The sequence below is a fragment of the Pagrus major genome, chromosome 3 (assembly GCF_040436345.1).
Source record: "Pagrus major chromosome 3, Pma_NU_1.0".
In the NCBI taxonomy this organism is placed as follows: Eukaryota; Metazoa; Chordata; class Actinopteri; order Spariformes; family Sparidae; genus Pagrus; species Pagrus major.
This window is the reverse complement of record NC_133217.1, coordinates 8,133,595-8,158,552: the sequence shown is the minus strand read 5'-3', so window position 1 is coordinate 8,158,552 and position 24,958 is coordinate 8,133,595. Positions and strand designations below refer to the sequence as shown.

General features: G+C 40.3%; 1 protein-coding gene across 1 annotated transcript in view; it reads right to left on the bottom strand.

Annotated features, from left to right (window-relative positions):
• gabbr2 (gamma-aminobutyric acid (GABA) B receptor, 2) overlaps nucleotides 1-24,958 on the bottom strand; it is a 191,140-nt gene that overhangs the window by 85,460 nt on the left and 80,722 nt on the right. The window contains exon 4 of the mRNA XM_073463307.1: nucleotides 3,896-4,066. Coding sequence (XP_073319408.1) covers nucleotides 3,896-4,066 — 171 coding nt within the window. The remainder of the gene's footprint in view (nucleotides 1-3,895; nucleotides 4,067-24,958) is intronic.

The following is a 24,958-nucleotide window of genomic DNA, read 5'->3' as shown; positions in this document are numbered from 1 at the left end:
ATTCTCATCTCTCACTACAACAACCTCAACCCCCGCCCCCACCATTAATGGAGCATCAGTGTCCATCCACAGACAAGGGTGCATGTGTGTCCCTGTGTTATTTGTGCGTGTGCGTGCGCCTTAAAATAGAAATGGCGAGCTGGCTTTAGCTAACAGGTTACAGTCCCAAGGGACACCATATTGTATGTATGTGCGCGTGTGGTGTGCATTCCACTGACTGAATCCTTAACTAGCGTTACATAACATTAACCTTGCCAGCAGTTTCCCTGGGAAACAGCGCTGTGGATCAGTGGGGGAGAGAAAGAGAGAGGTAGAAGTGGTGGGGATGACAATGACGACAATAATGTCAATAGTATGCTTTTTATGCAGTGTGTGAACACATGCACACTGTATATAGAGTGCAGTACAGTACTTACTAGGGGGGTTCCTAAATTCAAATCAAATACTAGACAGGGTGCAAATATTATTGTACATAATCATTTAAATCATGTAATACTTGTTATTTTCCTTATTTGTTTAGTGTTATTTGTTTTCAAAAGCCTCCAAAGAAAATAAATGATAATCCATTGAAAGTGACTTTAGGCTTAGTTGTTCTAAAAACCCAATCAAACACTGTACATTACTGCAACACATTTTTCGATGCATTCAATAATGTTGTGGTTCTTCCTCCGGGCAGCTGAAGGTTTCCATTAATTTCAGTACAATTTGTAAATCAACTTGCAGAGACATGAAAACTTCTTGAGCGGGGTCATTTTGTGCAGTGCACTCATGTACCAATAGTATGTAGTACATTTGAAATATTCCATTTCCATGTCCTATGGTAATGCAGTTACAATTGCAGAGTACTTTATTGTAATAAAAATTTTAGAAACCCTAATTCTAAAAAATGTAGGAAGCTGTGTAAAACATTGTTAAAAGAGAATGTGAAAATTTGGCACAGTCGCTCAGAGGCAAGCACACTGCCTTCACTATAATTAGTTTTATTGCATAGCATGTTTTGGTCATCCAACCTTGGAACAATAGTCTACCTGACGAAGGTTTGATGACCGAAACATAGTATTCAATGAAGCTGATGTTAAATGAAGACAAGATGGGACTTAGTTAATCATTAAGGACATTTTAATTCAATCATTACGATAAAAAAGTGTAGCTGGAGGGTGCCCTGGTAGCTCATCTGGTTGACTGTCTTCTCCATGTACTAAAGTTGAGGCCGGAGGTTTGATTCCACTCTGTGACCTTTACTAAAGTGAGTCCAAGTAATGTCATAAAAACTTTTTTGAACATCTCAAGAAGCTGTCCCTTGGGCATCTGTAACTGAAGTTGAAAAGATGTCTAAAAAGCTGTAGAAACTTTCATTTTGAAGCCTGTAAGGGTGTCACTTGGATATCAACAGTGAAGGTTAAAAAGACATCTAAAAAATACTTCACAAAAACTTTCAGAGACATTGAACTTACCCACTCAGCCACTATGGCTTGTTCAAGATGTGGTTTATGTCGCTTTTTTGTAAGTTGAAATGATGGTCCAGGAACAACATTTATTATGATGTTCTGGGCACAACACCAACATGGCGATATCGGATACACTGTAATCGAACCAGCAACTTTTGTGACCATGCAGCTATGTGGCATGGTCTGTTACCATTTGGCTACCAAGGCACTCCAACAGACACATTTGGACCGCTATCATACGGGGTATGATTTTCACAGTAATGACCATGTCTGTTTTGATGGTGTGTAAAAAGAAGAAGTGGGAGGACGTTGGCTATTTACAAAAAACAATGTATTATTTGATAATAGGAAAACACAGTATGGTCCAACAATCGTCAGTTATTGACATTCTGAAATAACCATGTAAGCTCTGAGTGTGACATATGAATAATATGAAGTATACACATAATGTAGACAAGACACTGTCCAACTTTAAGGACAATTTTTTTTTTTTTGTCAACCTGGGGTATTTCCCATAAATCTGTCTATAGGGGCTCGATGTTTTGCGCTAACTTTGCATTCGCCACCCTCAGATGTGGAATCTGGGGTTACAGTGCCATCTGTATAAAAAGGTAACAAATAGACTCATAATGCATTCTATTGTCTTGCTACATGCTACCGTGATTTCCTGATGCACCACAAACCATAGCGCTCTGAACTTGACAGAGGATTGTACAAATCATGAAGTACGGAAGCGATGCTTGCATATTTGTAAATCGGGATTAGAGGCCAATCTCATGGCAGGTTGATTGAATCGGGCCGCCCGTCTTCCTCCCGTCCTAAGCCCCTTGGCGCTTTCAGGAGGGGAGCGATAAAGGGATTTGGGCTCTCTGCGATTTGCAGTGAGACTTCTTATACCCTCCCCCCCCCAACACACACACACGCGCGCACACACACACACACACACACACACACACACCTCCACCTCCTACCCCCAGCTGCTGAGCAGATTGTTTTCAACCAGGGCCCCGAGGCAAGAACCCACAATATACGTTTCTCAAATTCATGGCATGGCATTTTTTTAACTGAATGTTCCTGTGTCACTGATGTGATAAAATGCATTTGCTTTGAATTTAGGTTGTCATCCAAAGGTCAGACCATCCCGCAAACAGGAATAAGTCTCATTCATTGTGGTGTAAAATGATTTTAACACGTGGCATCTTTTGTTAAGGTTTTAGTTAATTGGTTGAATTGGCTTGAAATATCTCTTATGTATTTTATATCAAAAAACTGCTCGACAATCAGCATGATAGAGGAGAGGATGTTTTCTTGGAGAATGCAAACTTCTGCCCTCCTGCTAACGAGTTCTCGGGCTTTAAAATGTGTTTCAGTGCCAAAAATATCACAAGGGAGTTAGCTACAAGTGCTGAGTCAATGCAGATAAAATTCTTCATCTTCCTACAAATGACTTCCCACAAAACTGGCCACGTACAGTAGGCTGAGTGGTGCTCTCTGCAGATTATACAGGATGGGGACATTAAATTACATTCCATTAGTAAATAAATAATCTAGAAAAATGTTATATGTAACATTACTGTATGTATTATTGTACTTGTAACATCTGCTTTCATCTCTTTCGCTGGAACAAAAGTGGATGGAGACACTATTTCTCTTTTATTTCAAGCTAGTCAGTTGCTTTTATTCAAAATGAAAGACATGGGATATGGTCTAAACACTTTTAGTTCAAAAGATGTTAGTCTTCACATTTCTGTGACTTCTGTGGAGTTTTACGTGGGTAGAAAAATATAAATTCAGTCTACTATTAGAGAATAAGTTGAAGTTAATTGATTGCCACCCACTTAAATATGTTGGCATCATCTGAATGATAATTGGAAAAACAATCCCCAACATTGTTCAGTGCTGGTACCACTCCCAGGCCCTGTATCTGTATAAGACAAGACATCTGAGACAATGGAGAATAAATTCAGTGTATTATAATAGTGAGATGTTAACCTTCACCTTCAGAGCATGAAAAAGTTTCTCTTATAAGGCTCAGAGGCACGGCTGGAATGCATAAAACTACACTGACGTTAAAACAAGAATACGGGAAAGAACATAAGTGTGGCTCCAGCACAGAGTTAGAAATGAAAGTCCACTGGACATGGTTCACTGTTGTTAAATATTTACATGTCCACGAGCTTTATATTTTTGTATTTGGTCTACTTTCTTGCCTTGTGTAAGTTTTATGAATGCAGCATTTATGCACAATATAAACAGAAAGAAAGTGAAACTATTGAACTATACAGTTTGATCCTCATTTCTTTATGTACAGAAAAGGCTGCACGGCCTTCTGATGGAGAACAATCCCTTTTGTATCAACAGTGGGTCTCATTTCCTATATATGCTCTCTCTAACATCTCAGGTCTCTTTAGTATCTAGTCTCTAAAGAATAAACAAGGAACACTGACCTCTGAGAACCTCTGAACATCCTGTGTGAGGGTCCCCACACGGCTCCAGTTGTAGTAGTTGAGAAACTTCACTACTGCAGGGTTCACAGCGTTGTCTGATGGGACGGTGCGGAAGAAGTTGGGGTACTTTTTCTTGTCTGCCAGAACTGGGGTTGTTGCTGCAAATGACAGCTGGAATGAGACAGAAGACAGAACAATACAGTGAGCCTGACGGTTAAACACAACATTCATAAACTGTCAACTACTGTGTCACTTAACCTAAGGCAGTGAAACCTGAGGGTGTGGACGAGTTAACTCTTTCAAATTACTTTAAATGTCAGCGATATAGTCCCATCAAAGTGTAACTGTAAATAGATCTGTAAATATTGGGTGGCTATCAATGACCCCTGTATGCATGACCTTTCAAACTGGCTTCATACTGTGCCTGTGCCTTTGCCTCTGTGTGTGAGTATGTATAGGTGTGCAAGTTTGTGTGTTTGCGTATGTTTTGATGCCAAAAGAAAAGCAGCTTAGCGATATGATTCATCTCTGGGCTCGTAAGTTAAAAGCATTTCCATTCTTTACTTAAAGCAGGTTTTGAATCAGATTCCTCAGACACACACACACACACACACACACACACACAGACACACACACCAAAGAATAACCTCAAACGCTAATTGCCTTTGTACACACACGTATTATTCAGTTCGACCGCTGTAACCTAAGCAAATTTGCACATCTCCTGTAAATCTATTCATGTTCAAAAAAGGTACCAAACTTTAAAAGGCAAACTTTTTAAAGTATTTTTCCAGAGCATTAGCACGTTAATGATCTAAATATGATGTAGCAAGCATAAACCCACACTGAATGCATTATAGTTGGAAAGGTTGCAGTGTGTTAAGCTGATATTGGTCTGGTGAAAGCAGCTAAGATTTATTAAGCGATTAATGTGGTGCGAGCATGCTCATGAAACCCGATGAGAATGTCTTTAAATGTATTCCACTATGTTGCCACTTGAAAATAAAGTGTAAAGCCCTCTTTTTTCTCTACAACACAGACACTATCACCACCCACAGTCACAGTTGTCCTCATTTCCACCCTTCCCACCTTTCATTTGTCATTTCCGTGCTAATCAAGTTTTGCTCTCTCCCTATCTCCCACTATGTCGCATATTTTCAACAGTAGGTCACTAATTTTCTCCAGAGGCAGAAATGGCTTTAATTAATTTTTCCATTAAGATTAGAATTTGCAAGTTTGCACAATATAACAACCAACATGTGCTATAATAGACAAAAATCTGCCACTTCATTGTTTCATTTGCACTTTTTGTATTCAGTTTATTTCTGTTATAAACAGAATCAGAGTACTTTATTTGCAGAACTGTAACTAATATGCGTACTATAAAAACAACCTCGCAGTCATTTCACATGATGTGTTTAAAGCAAAGCGTGGCAACACAGTTACAGACATTATTACCGAACACCAAAGACACATTTGTAAACATACATAACTTTCTGAAACAGGTACAGAATATTTAGGCAGCTGAAATGAGATAATAAGGCACTGTACTCTATTTTCAATGTCATATCTCTGCTAATATAATGAGCGATATGAATCAGTGCGGGGTTAATTACATACTTTGCAGAGATTAGGCAGAACTTGTGATTCACGATAGCGATCAACACTAGGATATTATAATTCTGACTGAGACCAAGAGGTACACCAGTAGATTTCCTAAAAGTGTGCTAAAGCCTTGAGGAGTTCAAGCACCTCCTAACTTTAGGGATGACTGTGATCTTCTCATTAAGCCTCTGTCCACTTCCAGACATCTTCACTACTTATTAATCACAGCACTGCTCGTATAATTGTACACTCACTGAAACCTGATACTGTAGGTTGAAAAGAGAGTAACCTTGGATGACAGAAATGTAAGAAATTAACTAAAGGTTTAGAGGGCATCCATGAGTCAAACATCATTTATGGATGGCAGGACTGACAGTCCCAGGAATTGACTATATGATGCAAGGTAGCATGACAGCTCTGATAGGACAGCTTGACTTGAGTGGCTTGGGCAGAAATACAGGGAAATCAAAATAGAATTTTATTTCTTAAATATGCGTAAAATGAAAGATGACAAACAGGGTTCGACACGAATGGCCTCCTGTCATCCTGGACGAACACAGCTCTTACCCAGGAGGCCTCGTGGATGAAAGGGATGTTTAAATGTATGTATAAGTATTGTAACTCGCAAATGACAAACTGAGCCAAGTGCTGACTACAATGTAGTGCATCATCCAATGCTGTTACTGTAGTTATTATGTCACATCGCCATAACTATCTTTATGTCAGGGCTAGTTACCATCCCAAGCTGGCTACTTAGCAAGAGACCTATGATAAATATGGCACATTAAAAAACAAAAGTGTGCAGTAAAATCATTATATTTTTCCCCTGATAATGATAAATTGTGATGAACAAATTGGCAGGAGATGAGCTGGATAGCTGTAAGCAGCCTTAAGGCAGTTAGCTAATAGATCTAACAGCTAAACAAACAGTAGGACTAAGAGTTTAAGTGTACTGAAATACTTCAACTGAGAGAGTTTGGAGGTGAAAGTACTTTGAATGTGAATACTTACAACTAGGGTTAGGGTTAGGGTTAACTAACAACTATTGATGATAAAAAACAATTAAAGAAAAATACATTTTGATTTTGGGACTGTTGATATTCACAGAACCTAAATTGGAGGCCTGTCTTTTATCACACAGCCTCTATGTTATCAGCCAAGCCATTTCAGAGGATCCCAAATCTGCAAGTCGTCATCCAACCAGTGGGAAACCCTCAGTTTGGCCTACTAAATCACCACTTTCTGCACAGACCCACAGGGGGTTTGTGTTCACACATCAGCCAGACAGGCTTTTAAAACAACACATGGATTACAGCCATCAATTAAGCAGGAAGAAAGGCCTTTATCTTGCTACCACTGCTAAATCCAAAATCACCCACCAGTCTTAGAGGGCTTCAAGGGGTCTTTCCCGCGTTGCCTTAATCGGCGTTTAGCTAAGGCTGTTTGCTACACCCACACTGGGAGATACTTCTATGGATCTCTAATAAGAGCGATTGATCTTCTCAAGCCAAATTGATTGCACCAGTTCTCTCATGACTTCACTGGGAGGAGACTTTGTGGCCAGCAACAGCCTTATTGCTTCTCCCCCTTAGCTGTTTTAGTTTCGCCTGGGTTGTGTGTGCTTTGTAGGAGTTGTTTTCGCTTTTGGCAAAATTGTGTGTTTCGTCTGTTACAACACTGCTCCGAGCTGAGAATACAAGAGGAACTACAGAAAAACAATATCGACCAACAACTAAACATTCTGAATTTAAAGCTATTGGAGATGCAGATGCTACAGTGCTGGTTATCCATTTGGTTTTCTCTTAGAAGGGAAATAGTATCAATGTTGATTTGGTTCAAGAGAAAATGTAAACATGTCACTGATAAAGAACATATTAAAACCAGCAATGTATGATGACTTTCTCTGATTAAAATAACCAGAAATGTTTTAGTAAAGGGCTGAGAAACCATTCGGATTGTCAGAGAGAAAGCTTATTGTCCCAGCTAATTATGTTCACATGCTGAAAAATCCAATAAACACTTGAGGATTATTGAATATGAGGCAATCAGATGTGTCGAGTAAAGGCCTTGACATATAACAATCAAAATAAATTTGAGTTTTAAAGACAAAATTGTATAATTAAAATGTGGCCTACAACTAGAGCTACCCACTCATTTGAGGTGAAACGGGACACTCAGCAATCTTTTGCCGGCTCCAGGGTTGTTGTTCAAACTAGAGATTGTAATTCAGCATTTTTGTATGACCGCCTCCGTGGACACAATGACAATAGAAGTCAGATCGAGACCTACACTGCTGTCTCTCAAATAGAGGCACGTCTCACCAAACTCAAATCAAAAACAAGGCAGTGCTGATCAAATATGAACTGAGATTCTGTGAGTACATTTCCTATGTTTTTAAAAACATATTTGAATTATGTTATTATATGTTTCAAAATGGACGAGTCAAAACCAAGCACTACTAAACTCGCAGTATGTCACCTACTGTAGTAGCAGCAGTGCAGTGCATTTTGGTCCTTGAAGGATTTCTACCTTTTGAGCAAAAAAGGAATATCACAGCCCCTTTTCTCTGTTTCTGGTCATGAAGCACCAATTCTTTCTACTGCATGGACAGCCTAGTTCTATGAAAGGACGTCAGTGAAATACTTCTTTAATGTCCAATCATGATACCAGGCAAGTTTCTCCATCTGTTTTGTGTCAGTAAAATCTAGGACAGGGACAAAATATGTCTTGTTTAGCTGCTGAATCCAGGTCAGCTGATGTGAGGGGCTAAAGTTTACTCAGATAAAATGCATGATTTTTTTGTACACAAGTCTATAGGCCAATCTAAGTCAGCTATAGCACAATTTTGTTAATTAAGACAGCCGTGATGAGAGGGAGCTCCAATGTATTATTTAAAGTATAGCCTAGTCTTTATCTAACTCTGAACAGCCTTTTTCGGAGGAAAAGCCAAAAATAGTTCCATGATATCACACATCTGAGAGTAGTGGCTTATGTAACAGGGTTTTAAAGAGGGCCAACCCAAATAGGATGGTCTTTGGTGAAGAGCTCTATACCAATGTTAGATTTACACATGCCGTGTGCACATACACACAGATCATGCACAGGTTAAGGCACATGCATTCACATAGTCTCTAACCACAGATGTCTCTGATACACACAATCTACAGCAGCCTTCCTTTCCTAGCAGTAATTAAAACTGTGGAAATGGGCTCCGGGCAGCTTCTCCCTCTCATCTCACCACAAGGTCACTGAGGGCTCCCGGTAATACGACTGAGGATCCGTCTGGCCCCACTGAGACATAACGTTTTTCTCAAGTCTCGAGGTGAATCGCTGATACCATCGCAGTGGAGATCTATTCAGACATCCTGTACACACAGTCGCTTATTCCGTTCTATTTGAAGTTTGAACAAAAGCTTTTCTGCCTTACAGTCACAATCAAACTAGTCATTTTTATGCATGGGTGAAAAGTGAGAGAACATCTCAAGTGAAAAAGGTCTGAATCAAACTTCTTAATATGTCAATCACCAACTGATTCTTTGTAAGTCTTTTGGCAGTTGTCATGACGGCTGTCCATGGTACTGATTCTGTTCTGAGCTGAGCTACAACTCCACTGGTGAGGATACACAATAAGAGCATCAGTTTACGGAGTTACTGAGTTTCCTGTAGCATAACTAGCAAATTATAAGATGCTAATACTGTATGTTAAACTAAGACATGAACAAAGAAAAGTTTAAACCTGGTAAGTGTAGTCATTGTGAGCAAGTTAGCATTTAGCTCGATGTGCCTAAGTAGTCTCACAAAGTGCGAGCGTTGTCATAGCACATGGTGGTTGAATCGTTACGGAGTGGTTACCCAAGGTACCCGAAAACTAGAGGGTCTTGGGTTTGATTCTCAACAATAAACATGAATATTAGGTTATTTATCCAGTCAGTGCCCTTGACCAAAACAGTGGCTTAGAGCTGGATATGGTCACAGGGCGCCCACTGCGAGTTAAAATTCAAAGATCAAATTTTACTCTGTTGTATGTATGACAAGAAAACCTGTTATATATTTTTTGGATTTTAAACTACAGTAAGAACAGTAGCTTTACTTCTTTTTGTGTGAACTTCAGCATATAGATTCATAAAGTTTCTTAAGTCTGAAATGATCCATGCAGCGTGTTCTCTACACTTGAGTGTTAAGCACATTTTCAGTAACTACCATGAGCTACAACAGCACTAGCCAAATTGTGAGGCTGTACTTAGGCACTTCAAACTAAATGCTGACATCAGCATGCAAAGTTGCTCACTGTCTTGGCAGGTTAGCATGTTTAGCATGTTACTGTGAGGTTGACACTGGTCAACCTCATGGTGGTGCTAAAGGAAAATTCAAGGCATAATCAAAGACACTGGGATTCATCATCTGGGAACAATGAATGCCTGTAGAAATGTCATGTCCAATCGTTGCTGGGATAATTCAGTCTAGGGCAAAGTTGTGGACCAAATGACCAACGGACAGAGTCATCATTAAAGCAAAGCTATAAGTATGGCTAAGAATGAGATTAGTAATTGACTTTCCATTTGACAGAAGCTATAATAGCTTCTCTCTTAATTGATTATTAGTGCTCTTTGCAGGAGTTAGGCGTTGTAAGTCAGTGGGTGAGACAAAGGTGGTTTGTCTTTCTGACTACACTATAACACAGTCGCAGCTAAAGACCTAGATATACTTGTTAAAGCCCTTATTACCAACATCCACTGCAAAACATCTTCTTTGTTTATATCTTGTGTAATATACCTGCCTGATTTGGCTTGGGATTGGTAATCAATGGTGCATAAATTAAAGGCAACAAGCCTCACAACCTATGCTAGTGCCAGCAGTTTGAAGGAGAAATGGGAAGATGCAAGAGAGTGTGCCTAATCACATTGACGGATCTAATAGCATTGATTGGTCCTAGCGGGACTGCTTCGCAATAGGATCTGCTGGTGCTAATTGTGTAGTTGGCCTTTGAATAATGAAGTGGCTATCATGGAGAGGCTAGATAAAAAATGAATGGTAGGTAAATATCAGCTCACTCACAGTGCTTTGCTCATGTCTTTTCATGTTTGTTATGCCAAAGGTGTTACATCACTGACTAATCTGAAACTGTGGGTTTGTAATCTGACAGTGCCATCAATGCATTCAACACAAAAATAAAGACTTGCACAAAAATTCATTTCAGGAAAATTGGAGATCCACCGCCAGTGTTTACCACTTATCCAATAACAAGTACTTAAAAACAAGCTGCCACTATTTGATCAAGTATCTTGGTACAAATATCAATAAGACCATAAGTTCTGTGGAAAAGCATGATCAATATTTCAACAACAAACTGACAAACCTGTGAAACATCCAAAAATAAAAGCATGCTCTCTGCTTTTAAAATTACTTTATCTCCACAAAATTTACCTTACAAATTCTACTACAAATCTCAAAATGTCGTAATGTTTGTTTCTGAAGATTTGAAGCTTTGCAATGCAAGTGCTCTGCAGCAGGTACTTATTGGATATTGACAAGACATGAGTAGCAGGTCACACAAAGGTCACACATAAAGTGTGAATTGCCTACACTAACATCAGTGATGCTCAATCTTTGACATAGAGCTAGTCACCAAAAAGACTCAATGACTACATTTAGCATGTTTTGCAACATTATTAACCACTTAGAAAAGAGCAGTTTGCAACAGCTCATACATTTTGAGGCAAGCATAACCGAATTATGTTTTCTATTAACATAATGACTAAATATTATTGATTAACGTACTAAAAATTTCCTATAATGCCTGTCAAATTAGGGCCAATATTTTCAAGGGGTAGTCTGAGGCCACAATGAAGTGAAGTTACCTGTTTCAGACCTTGATTGGGTGCACCTCAGAATAACAGACTTTAGAGAGGAGCTTTGAGGAAACTTCAGCAAGTAAGTGAAAAGTGAAAGGAAAGGTTTGATAATCACATGGGATCGTATCAAACGACTTCAAACGCTCAACCCACCTGTGCCTATTATTTTTACCTTCGCCCACAACACAACAGATTCAAAGCTCATCCATCCTGACAGAGCCCTGAGACCCCGTGCAGAGTAATAGCTAGGTAATAGTAGTGCTGTTGATCAGGATGCACGGAGGTGGTCCTGGGGTTTATTCAATATTCAAGAGAGGCATTTGGCACACCATGGGAGCCCCCAGCTGGAGAGGCTGCAGTAAGGGAGAGGCTTTGGACCCCACACCGTCCAGAACTCATTAGCACCAGGATAGAGGGGGGAGAAAGAGATGAATATTGCTGGTAGATGGTGGAGGAATTGAGTGAGAGGCCTGGTGGTGATAGGAGGAAAACGACTTAAAGGAGAAGAAAGATGAGATTGGAATTATGAGCCAGTCATGAAGTTCTGTGTGCGTGTCTGATTATTGATCTTTAACTGCATAGTGAAGTTGGTGTGTGTGGGCTGCACGAATACAAGCAGACAATGCACTGGAAACTGTATTCATGCATATCTTCACATCATACCAGATCATCATATTGCTCGGTCAAACATGAGCTGGTGGAAAACAGCAAACCATTTTCCAATTGTGAAAAGGGATGTGAGGCGGTGCACTGAAGTCATCTCATTTTAAAGTTGGGAGTTAAATAGAGAGGAGTGAATCTGCTCGACTCCGCTGCAATTTAGCTCTGCGGTGTGAGAGTGATGGAGAACATATTGCCGTGTGGATTGACTACTAGGAGAGATTTCAGATGTACTAATAGCACACAGAGAACAAAGTGGCTTCAGGTCCACATTAGACAATGCAGCTTCCTACACGGGGCTTGACCAGTGTACAAAAGCTCTGCACACATGTACAAATGTATTCCAAATCACATAGAACAATGGTTAAATTCATATTTAATGGAGTGAACTGTGCTCCACTGCTAGGAAGGGCTGCAGCTAATGAGAAGACTCATTTACTATCATACGTGACAAAGAAACACAGCAAATCCTCACATTTAAGAAGCTGGAACCGTTTCAGTCATTTCTTTCTATCCACTTATCGCCTGATCGTGTGATCAATGCAGCTCTTCTGCGAGGTACACTACTTTAGAGAGAAATCTTCACATGTAAAGCAACAATTTAATTTTGTTTGTTTTTAACTAAAATTTGCTTAGAATCATTAAAACTACAATACAAATCCATGAAAACTGGATAAAAAATCATAATAAATTTTCACACTGATCTACTCACACATGAAAAACCCAAAGACTTGCTCAGGCTGTATGTAAGGGAAGGCTCCAGCTTTTATTGGACAGTTATACCCTGGACACGCACACTTGCACCTGCACACATAAACGCACACTTGAAGGTGGGCATCACAATCGATTTTACAAGGTATTGGTTTTTCATTTTTGCAAATGGCTGAGAGCTATTTGAGAGGAGGCGCATTAGCCATGTGTGTATGTGTGTACTTTATGTGTGTCGACAGTAAGTGCTTTGTATGTGCTGGGCGTCCACGCAGAAGCTGGAGGACAGGAAGTGAAGGCTGGATAGCGGTGGTGCTGGTAAACAGGCGATATGAGTACATGTGGACATGACAAGAATCTAAAGTAATAATATAGGCCTTTTGACCCCCATTACAGTGATCATTGCTGGTGTGTTCAGAGGGAATTAAACAGAAACAGGGAACATGATGAGAAATGAAATCTTGTGTAGTACTGATACTTCTCTAATGATGGGAAATGAAAAATCTCCCCCTATTGCTTTTAAGGTAAAACATTTACTGATGTTTAGGGATAAAACTTGCTAAATGAATGACAAAACTATCGCTTCCTTTTTAATAACTGATATAATAATTGATTTTAAAAATAGTAAGTCTTTCTGCACATATTGAATTAAAGTTGTTGCAGAAGTAATGCTGCGAAATCTACGTGTGTACTCTTCTCTACAAAAACAATTATCACTATAAAAGTATAGAGGATGCACTACCTCTTTCACTGTCAGAAAAAGCCCAAAGGAAACATTCATATATAGTGATAGAAACAGCAAATCTCTCATTGAAACAGGTTCAACAATTATGAAAGCCACCTTCCTCTATGGCAGGACCCTGCATATCATCACATACTATACCCACTAACTGGCCTCTAGACAGGTGAGTGATGTGGCAGTCGCCCCCTTCTCTAATAGCTTATGGCCTGCTGCTGCCCCGGCTCTAACATGTCAATCATGTTATAGCTAATGCCAACATGTGCGCACCCACCCATGCACACAGACTAAGCTATGTTCTGTTTGTGCTTGCCAGCCTCGCACAGCACCCCAACACATCACTCCGATATCAGGTCAAATGGCTTAGACCTGGTTTCCAGCACCTCATTCTCAGTGGTTACACCTTTTCTTCCTCATATCTGTGTCTGGCTTCTCTCACTGTCAAGAACTGAGTGCTATTCTGGAAAAATGTCAGACTAAATAATGTGAGGAAGAGCGTCTGATGGCAGGTCTAATGTGATTACAATGATGTATTACTTTTAAATTTGATATCAGGTCCTGCAATAGTAAATCATTTGTACGCCCACATCCGTTGTGCCTGCATCCTAACATGCATATAAAATTGCTGCACTAGGTCTGATGTTGGGACCAGCCTTGTCTGGCACCTGATTACGCATACATGTTGCCCCTAAACCGGTGCTGTGCACACATTCTACCTTTCCTGCACCTGTGTTCGGCGTTTGGATTGCCCTGCATGAGCGTTCAATCATACGTGCTATGCTGCTGAATTGCTGCTGAGCGAGGCACAGGCTTTCATTTACTCGCCGCAGGTGTTTCATCCAGCATGCACGGACATCCCACCCACACACGCAACGCCTCCTCTTCTAAGGTCCCCCTTGTTCAGTTTGGTCCACGCATCATTGACAAGTGTGACGAGTAGCCAAGAACAAGATGTACAAAGAGAAAGTGAGGAAAGGGCTGAGAAGATAGCAGAGAAGAGTGAGAATTAAAGGACTGCAGAATAGAGTGAGGACAGAGTAACCTGTTTTGCTCCAACCTGTAATCTCAAACACATTAACCATCCCGACAAGTATTTTTTGCCTCAAATCAAGCATCAAACCAACTGTTAAGCATCACAATAATACAAAATCCAAGATGTAAGGCTCAAGCTTAAGAGTTAAGACTCCAGTTAATTACTGATAGGCTGATGGTTGCTCATCTCACTTGTTAATGCTGTGTAAAGGAGTTTAAACTCAGATTAAGATGCTTAGGCTCTTCCCTCAAGCTGACCACTTAAAGCTGCATCACTGACACAGGCTAGATAGTGGAGTATGCTTCTAGACTCTGTTCTGAGGTCAGTCGCTTGTCTGACACAATCAAATGTGTAACATAGCTGTAGAGTGTCCATTAAGTGTTCTCATGCAAAAGTACAGATTAAGTCAAACAAATATTCTTGATTTGAATGGCTGTTAAGTCATTTTCTAAAGTTGTAAATCAAATGAGAAACATGGGCAGTCGCCGCCTCTCCTGCATCATCTAACATCACCCAATAATTCATAAGGGCCTGTTTGTTGTACAGTATTGTATGTGCCTGGCATGTTAGATGTGAAGCATAAATCAATAGAATGTGCCACACGTCACCGCCCTGTCTCTGGGAGTTGGAAGCGGGAAAGATCAGAGACCCCCCCCTCTCATCACCTCTGCCCTGAAACGAGCTAATAGGACTCAGCCGTTCTTCATATGGCAATCTGTTGACGTGCTGTCCTTGAAAGATGGAGATGAGTGGCAGTGAAGCATCGCTATCACAGACGGTGATCGGGGTGGAAACATATTCTTATCGATCCAGGTGTGGTGGAGTGTATGGCAGATATTGACCGGATCGGATGTGGAGTGAGAGGAGAGGATATGACGCCCACTTGAGCTACAGCCTGGGATGTCACTTACGAGAGCATGTTTATGAGACAGATGCATGACATGATTTCTTTGATTTAAGAAACACAGGAAAGGTGCGGCCATTCCTATCACAAGAAGATGGTGAAAAACTTGTTCATGTGTTATTTCAAGTAGATTAATTTGATCAACTAAAATGAAGCATGAAGGATGCTGCCAGGATGGTAACAAGAACAAGAAAGAGAGAACATATCAACCCATTTTGCTAACCTGCATTGGCTACCAGTACTCATTAGGATTGACTTTAAAGTCCTATTATTGATTTACAAGGCTCGGGACAGGACTAAATGACCTACTCTTTGTCATTTTATAATTCTTCAGGGCCTTTTAGATCCACTTAGAAATACAAATTATGACACAAATAAGAAAATTGGCAGCACTATTACACTCCCTACCCAAGGCTGTAAGAGATGCAAGCTCCATGAACATTTTTAAAACAACAATTGATAACTAATTTTCTCAACATTGTATTCATTCCTCCTCTGTTTAATTCTTATCTTTTACATATTTTATTATTCTTCTACCTTCTTTTGTTGTATTTCTATCTTTTAATGTTCCTAGCATACCTGTTCTTGCTATTTGCTGTCTCTTTTGTTTGTTATTCATCCGCTTGCATGGTTTTATCATTTGTATTTTCACTCATTTTCCTCATTATTGTAAAGCACTTTGAGTCACACTCCCTGTACCAAAGGTGCTATGTAAATAAAGTGCATGGTGTCAAATGACTGAAAAACTGTAGGACACAGGAGTGATACGACAGCTGTTCTATTTCATGACACTGCGTGACTGACCACGCTTTAGGTGCTACATAGTATCACTGCATGCTAGCCAAACCTTAGACACAGAAAAATCAGTGAATACTCAGGTGGGAGGTGGGGGCTGTGAGTGATGGTATTCTGCCGCCTAGCTCCATAACTATTCTATTTATAAATTGAGATTTGATACCGTAACCTGAAATCTCACTGTGCTCCCTGCTGCTGCCACTTGGCTGCCTATGAATGATTAATGAGCAGATGCTGAACTGTAGAGACCATTATTGTTCTTTTCTCCCCTGCCTCCCTCCCTTTCTCTCCATCCATTGCTCTATACACTGATTCCTTCAGGGAGGCAGGGGATTACATTGCATGAGCTAGTATTTTTCTCTCCTTACTCGGCCAGGTTGTGGCGAATACACTGCAAAAAGTGTCCTTGTATTAAACTGATACTCCTGCCAGAATCTTTTCAGCATCAATTTCCCCCTGTGGACTTAAAAGGTTGCCGTAAAAAGGCTTTTTCTTCATGAAAAATTGCAGCTGTGGTCAGCTTTATAGGCGCTTAAACTTATTTTCTCAATCAGCTTCTTTCTAGGAGTAATGGGATCCTGCATGACCAGACTTTTTTCCTGCCAGAGCTAAAACAGTTTTAATTATTTCCAAAACAGTCATCTCTGTGAACAGATACCTGTCTATAAATGCAGAACCTGTGGGCAAGGGACAAGATTTTGGCACTGGAAGGGTTCTGGTTTCTGTTTGTTGTCCATTTGTTTGTTTGTCCCAGTAGTTGAGATCAGTCAAGTGTGAGCGGCAGTGTTTCCCCACACATAAACTTTACTTGGGCGGGCCGCCCAGGGCTATTGACGGCTGCCCAAGTATATTTGGCGATCAATTTTAGCATTTTTCACTTTGAGTTTTTTTGTCCATCTTAGAGAACGATGCCATCCGGAATCGATTAAATAGTGGTCAATCTGCCCTTCGTCTTCACCTCCTGTCTACTGATATTCTCACATGCTCTGCAGAGAAACAAAAAAGAGAGAGCGAGGTTCTCAGGTATTACATCTGTACTGTAATTGCACTGATTGTGAAGCGACCACTACCATTTAATGCAGGCCTACTTATGCCATTGTTTCATACAAGCTTGTAAGTGCACCTGGTTGCTGGGATGTCATTTGGTACCACGTTGGTTTTGATAGTTTCGGCTACATAATTAACAACAAGCTTCCGCCAAACCCGAGAAAACCTGTTGCTGTGAATCAGAGGGGGAAAAAATCCCAAACGATATAACATGTTAAGTCTCATTTGTTTAATCTGTGACAAACCAAAGTGTATAAATGACATACTGTGATTTAATGGGAGGGTTATCTGTCTGGCCATTCCTCGCCAAGTACAATAACTTTCTGGATTCTTCGTGCTGAGGCTGCCAGGCAATCAGTGAAGAAGTTGCTGTACCTTGCCAAGAAATACCGACCAATTTAGCAGCCTCAACCTAACAACACTTGGGCTTCTGGACACAAAGTCCTCCCTTCAACCTCTCTGTAGTATAACAATCCCACAGTTCCTGAATTTAGTGGACATTTTGAGACTTATTTTTCTTCCCCTAAAACAATTTGATGCCATTTAACTCCCATGTTACTGACATAAACTCAAACTGCTGTTTTCTATCAGTGAGGAAAATACAAAGTTTTTCCTTTCAAGGGGAAGGTGTTTCAAAGTCAAATGATCACGGATTTGGGGTAAAGTAGAAAAGACGTGACACTTGCAAATCACTCCACTCGAACCAAGCTAATGCAGTTTTGCTAATTTCAAGCTAATATCAAATGTTTTACTTTTTCTGTTCTTTGAGACAACAGCACAATGTGCACACGTGCACAACCACACAGATTTTCCATGTCCAAACATGTACTAAATGCTCCCTTTAACATGTTAATGAGATGTTTCATCTCATAGCCTGAGAAAAAAAGGGGGGGAGCTGAGACGAAATTGCTTACTGGAAAATCTGTAGCCCCTGAGGAGGAACATACATGTTTACTGACGCTCAGTAAAGTATTAAAATATTTGAGAAAATGGCACAATGTAATATTCATTCTATAATAGGTTATGTATGGGCAGTGCAGGGGAAACCCACACACAGGCGATTCATGTTGTGAGTGGGCAAACATTTCACTGGAGACAGCCAGCATTTGCAAATTACTATCTTTTAAGTTGGCAGACATCTAGTTTGCCTCTCTCTCTCTCTCTCTCTCTCTCTCTCTCTGTCTCTCCCATTTGCTGGAGAGAACATTTACAGCCCATACTTATGGGACTCTATCTGTCCCATTTGGTCCAATAATATTCGGATGTGACTCTTCCCCTTGCTTTTCAATTAAATTGTTAATGAAGGCAGTGATAAATAAAGCATGGGTACGTAGAACAGATATGGCGTGCAAGAGAGAGAGGGAGAAGGGAAAAAAAAAAAAGCACAGACTCGGTGCCAAAGCGAGAGGATGATGCTGGGAACACCCAGATGGCTACATGAGCAACGTCGTCTCCCTCTCTCATTTTTGTTCTCCTGTACATTCTCTGTCTTTTTTTTCCATCTCTCTCTAAGGGACGGCAGCATCTTGTTTTGTATGTAAAGCAGAGCAATAATATGAGACGGGGAAAATGAGAGGAAACATGCTGATTGCTCCTAAACAGTTAGAGCTCGGCAGAATGAAACCAATACTCTGAATAAGAGAAACAGGTGATTTCTGTTATATGTTTCCTTTCTGTCACACTTTATATCTCCTGTAATTCTTCTCTCTCTTTTTTTCTCACAGTCTCCCTCTGCATCTCTGTGTGTCATCGGGGTCAGAAACTCAGTGTGGCAGGTCACTGCACATTTCTACTGGCCACTCAATTTTCTTGTCTGCTACTTCAGAAATCTATGTAGAAGGCTTTAGACTTGTGAACACTGAGTCACTGGTACCTGACATTAGAAGAATAAAATATATTGTGTCGTCATGTCACCTTAATCACTGACTTTTCTTAACTGAAAAATGTCTCATTAAAAATAATATCTTTTTAATATTAACATGTCTGCCATGTTGGCAGGTGACCTGAGATGTTTACAGGCCACAGACAGCATTTAGCCTGCATTTGGCAGATGGCAGGTGCAAATTTCATTCCCTGGTGATAACTATGTTGATAAATGCAAATCATCATGGGGTCATGCATGTACGTCTGTTCAAGCCGATATTAGGTTATCACACATTTATCAGCCCAGTCGCCAGAATGAATTGTTGGCAGTTTACGTTCGTGCGAACCACAGATGCGTTACTATGTTAGTTGTCATACGTGCCATAACATTTCTACAATACCTGTCATGTCACGTTCACATTACACGTATATGAGTTGACTTTCATGTTGGAAAAAGGTGTTTAGGCAAGACAAGAAGGCTGCAAAGCCAGAGACCATGATTTAAGACACTGGATATTTGTGGTGACAAAACCAGATATTTTAAGCCAAAACATGATATTTTTCTAACCCTCACCAAGAGGTTTATTTGTCTAATCCCAAGAAAACCACAGCACAGCGTTGCATGTCCACCACAGACAGCAAACACAAGTTTATGTTTGATCTGTAAAATGCCCCTTTCTGTGCATCCAATTCTTTAAACCTGCATTAATTGATTATCAACCATTATATTGTTATTCATTTAAACTCTCAAATAGCTTCACAAATACGTTATTGATCTGGCTTTAATATCTGTGCCTATGTGTGTATGTGCATATGTCCGTCAGTACCAGAATCCCTTGATCCACTCAAGCAAAGGATTCCATTTCAGACGAGAGGCAATATGCGACTTAATACAGCACTGCAGCACTGCTGGAGCTCCAGTGACTTGTCCCAAGTCTGAGAAGAAGCTTGTGGTGGGAGGGCCACTATAATTGGTTATACATCCTTGAAAAAGCTCCCCTGATGTCAATATTACTCAGACCACCAAGCCCATTTCCCTCTCTCTCTCTCTTTCTCTCTCTCTCTCTCTCTCTTCCTCCATTCACAAAAAAAGACAGTAATCCTGCAGATTTATCTCGGCTGCTCTCACCCTCTCCTCCCTCCTTCTCTCATCTTTCCTTCTCTCTTCATCTCTCTCCATTAGACGGCTAATTTGATTTGCAGGCCATCTCTTCTCTACTTACAGCCAGGGAAGAGATGGCCTGAAGATATCAGTCGAGAGATGAAGAGGCATAACATGCTTTTACATACCAGTGTTTCCCTGTGACAAGCACCTTGCATTATTTATGCATGTGATTACAGCTTCACACAGTTAGTCATTTGAGAACATTTCTTAGTTATTTAAAAGTCATTGCTATCTTGCTTTGAGGGGTGCTAGTTATTATATTGTTCTGTACTGTGAACCACTGTGCATATGAGCAGGTAAACTGAGTCACTTTCCTGAGAATAACGCCTGCAGCCACAGTGAGAGTTAGCTGTGAGCAGTTAGCTCACACCAAAGACAGTACTTCTACATCCATTTTCCATTCAACAAGCCAAAGGTGTAAATGTATCTGTCTGACTATGAAAAACTGACACCAACAGTGACTTCAAATGCTTTCTAACAAAATATTTGGCTTTTTTATCCAGGATGTTAGGGCAGAGTGTTTGGCTCACCCAAGACTGATGGGATCAGCTCTGATGTTAAGATAGCAACTGGGTTAAAAATGTTTGGATGACACATGCTGCTCTTAGTTCTATTTCTGCAAGGTGCTGAATCGTTGCGTGGAGACACACAAACATCAGAAAATGGACAAAGATCTTGGAGCAGAGATTTTGAGGCTGACCGTTGCCGACTAGGATTTTTATCCATTATTGCAACAGTATGAAAAAAGATACAGCTGTGGTCAGTTGGTAACTAATTAATGTGTTGTGTTTGCTTTCCGTCTTTAAAACATTTTTTTTTTCACTGACGTGAATGTAGAAAACTAGAAGTCCATCAAAACACTTACAATACAAAATCACATGATCTATAATTTTACAGTCCATGAAGTTGATGAATGGCACACCTTTGAAAGATTTTTTGCTGTATAAGAGGAACATTTGACAGAGAAGATTAAAAAATGCTGGACTAAACACATAACACACTTCCTCCATCATATTCCATTCATCAGCAAATAGGAGAATAGTTGACGCCTCTTCTTTTATAGTGGGGGGCTGGAGAGCAATTTTATCACCCTTTTGATCTGACATGAGTCTCACAGTGAGAGCTGGAGGAAATGCATTATGCATTACTTGGAAAATACTCTATGGAGATTTATTGAGAAATTACGTCAGACTTGTTCGTAAATCGATTAGTTGTATAATCACAGTGTTGATATGTGCATGCAATCTCAGTCAGATACAGTATGTTTCACTCCATACTCACTGCTTAATGTAATCTGAGTAATAGGGTAAATGACTTGGTTTCGCAGAGAAACATCTTAGGAGTTTATGATGAGATCTGAAGAGCAGAGAGGGAACTATAAAAAAGGCATCACAGCAGAGGACACAGGAAGTGGTGGAAAAATAGCTTTGTTTGAAGTACAAAAAACAAGTGCGTGTGACGGCACACTCAGGAACTATTTTTAACACCTGAAGAGAATTCTTGTGAGCATCACTGATTCTGTAAAGACTCAGCCTCGAAACGTGAAAAGCATGCATCCAAGCTACATTACAAACACACACATACATTGTAATATACTTGTGTTTCTCTGATTAGTGTAAATAGCCTCTTTAAAAATCAAACTGCGACGAGACGACTCAACGTGCTCCCAAATCTGCTTACATCCACAGCCTCACATCCATCAGCAGCACAATGTGTGAGGCTGGAACATAAGTGTAGTTGAGTTGAATAAACAGCAGGGGAATGGAACTGAATAATCAAATGTGGCTCTTCACTCGGCCCTCGTTTCCCAACATTTGACCTTTCGTGGGCTTGCTGGATTACTTCTAACAGATTATTCCTCCAGAACCAGAGGGGAGCCGTGCCCTACGGCTTCACTCAGCCAGGGACAGCGCTCCCCTCTGAGATGGAAACGAGGCAGAGGCTGAATACCCGCCTGGTGTTCATGGTTTCAAAGCGACACCTTCAGTGGACATCCTTGCTTGAGATGCACATTACATGCACATACATGTACTCGTAGTAGGAAATAGAGACATATTCGAATGCTCTATATTTTTTCTGTCTCTTAGACAGAACATTGAGCATATAGCACTACGGAAATCCCTTGGAAAGTAGTGAAATAAAAAAAATGGAACAAAGATTTTAGAGAAAATGATCAGCCATACAAATTTCCTACACAGCCATATAAATTTGCCTGGATTTCATAGCTGGCACTGCATTTTGTTCATTACACCCAGAAATTACATAACATGCTTTGTTGTGTCAAGTGGAACTGCAAAGGGCTTTATTTTGGAGGGTAAGGAAGCACACTTTCTGCACATGTACACAAACAGCAGCACAGCGCTCCTTCCATTCCAGTTATGGACAGTGCACTAACGTGCACAAAAGCTTTTTTTTTTAAATTCTGAAATATTACATTTTTCAAAAAATGTCACTGCTAGGCCCCACAACACAATTTGGACAGCCAGAGATCCCCCTTCAGTTCAACAATGGATGAGCCCAGTCAAACATTATGCTCTAATAGTGGTACAGAACCAATTCAAATGTGTCTATTATGAACCATTGTTGAAAAATGGCATTCATACCTCCTCTTACATGCTACAGTAAATAAATCGCACTATGCCACCTGTTTGCTACTTTGTCTAGACAAAACAGCAGCACATGAAGAGTTTTTTTTTTTTTTTAGGATTGGGTTAGGGTTAGGGTTTCTGTAAAGTAACCGATCTTTGTTTGCATCCTATATTTGGGTCATCTGCTTACCCTCTCTCTCTCAAAATGACCTGATCAATGCAGTCATACAGGTAAAAGATAGGTTAGACCGTAAATTGGCATTTAGTGTATTTCAACCAATCCACTCTGGGTGAGTCTTCAAGAAACCACCGTTATAGCTACAGTATACCCTGCTCTCTGAACACCCTTTCCCTTCTCTCTTCTTTTCTCCTCTGCTTTAAAGATAACATTAGAAAAGTTGTAGAAAACTTCATGTGCAGTCTTATAAGTAAATTTTAATTTCAATGTAAACACGCACATTGTCGCATACAAATATTGAAACGACAATACACATACTACATGCATGTCTACACAACATTATGTGCATGAATTATAGATAGTTAAATACCGTAAAGAACTGTGGTTGACAAAATGGAGAAATAGAGACAGAATAGAGTGGTTCAAATGGACAGCCTTAAACAGAGACAGAGAGAGAGAGAGAGACAGAGAGAGTGAGCACGAGAGAGAGCAGACAGTCTGAAGAATCCTCCCCACATAAAACATCTCTTCTGGGGCCACTCGGCCACTGACACCGGTCTTGGTGTACCATTCATCGCAGCCATCTGCTTTTAGCCAACACACTGTGATTGCACTTTGCAGTAGTATTGACTTTGTGTTAAATCCTGGCCTGTCATGGATACTCACAGCAAGCACCTTCGGCAGTCCTCTCCACCTCCTCCGCCTCGCTTTCCCTCCCATCCTCCACATCCCCATGTCCAATCCACTCACATTGATAGATACACTCTGTGGCTGTGAAAAGACCATTTTTTTCCCACACAGTTGCCTAAAAAATATCTTGGGGCAATGGTTAATGAACAGCTCCCAACAACTGGGGAGCCTCTGCCAAAGTGCTGATGGCATCAGCCTTGGGGCATTTTATAAAACAACTCAGAAAGATTCAAGTGGCTCATCAGCTGATGTGTGTCCACAGCTACTTAGTGTGTCCAGGGTGTCTGTACTGTGGAAAACATCTTGCAGTGTCCCTGAATAGAAGACAGGACACCTGCCTTTGAATGGCAGAAAAAGTCAAAACTAAATAATTTTGTGAATCAATTGATTGTTTCAGTAATTTTTCAAGCAAAAATATTGAAAATTTGCCGGTTCAAGCTCATTTGATGCAAAGATTTGCTGTTTTTCTTTGTCACTGATGTTAGTAAATGAAAAGTATTTGGGCTTTAGACTATTGGTTGGACATGAATGAATGATGTCACTTTCTATTTTTCACAATTTTTTGACATTCTTTAGACAAAATGATTAATTGATTAATTGTGGAATTAATCTGCAGATTTATTGATAATGAAATTAATCTTTGGTTGCAGCCCTATAGCTATAAATGTTGAGCTAAACTGGATCCAAGCTTCCAAACACTTGACTAAACACACTTCTACCGTTTCAATTGCATGACCCACTGGAAATCACGAGAAAGAGCGTGGGTTGGTTTGCAGGCATTGGCACACCCACCCCCTGCTCTTTCATGGGTCAGAACGGCTCTATCCGAGATCACTCATTGGCTCTTGATGATCAGCTGATATCCCTAAGTGCCACCTACAGTACACATCCATTCACATAACATGGTATCTCTTATGCCTTTCCAGATCCTTCTCCACGGCATCAGATTTATGTGTGTGTGTGTGAGAGAGAGAGAGTATGTGTGTGTGAGAGAGAGAGTATGTGTGTGTGTGTGTGTGTGTGTGTGTGTGTGCATTTTCAGTATTGTTCTGTCAGTGGTGACATCGTTTCTGACTTGAATTGAAGATTTATAGCATATCAAAGGCTGGGACTTGTGAATACCTACAAACGCTGGCGTCGTGCATGTGTTTAGGCTTACTCAAACACTTTCATGTCTCCTCCCACTCCAAGTTTCTTTACTCATTTTAGCCTCACTTCTGATTTCTGACTGTATTA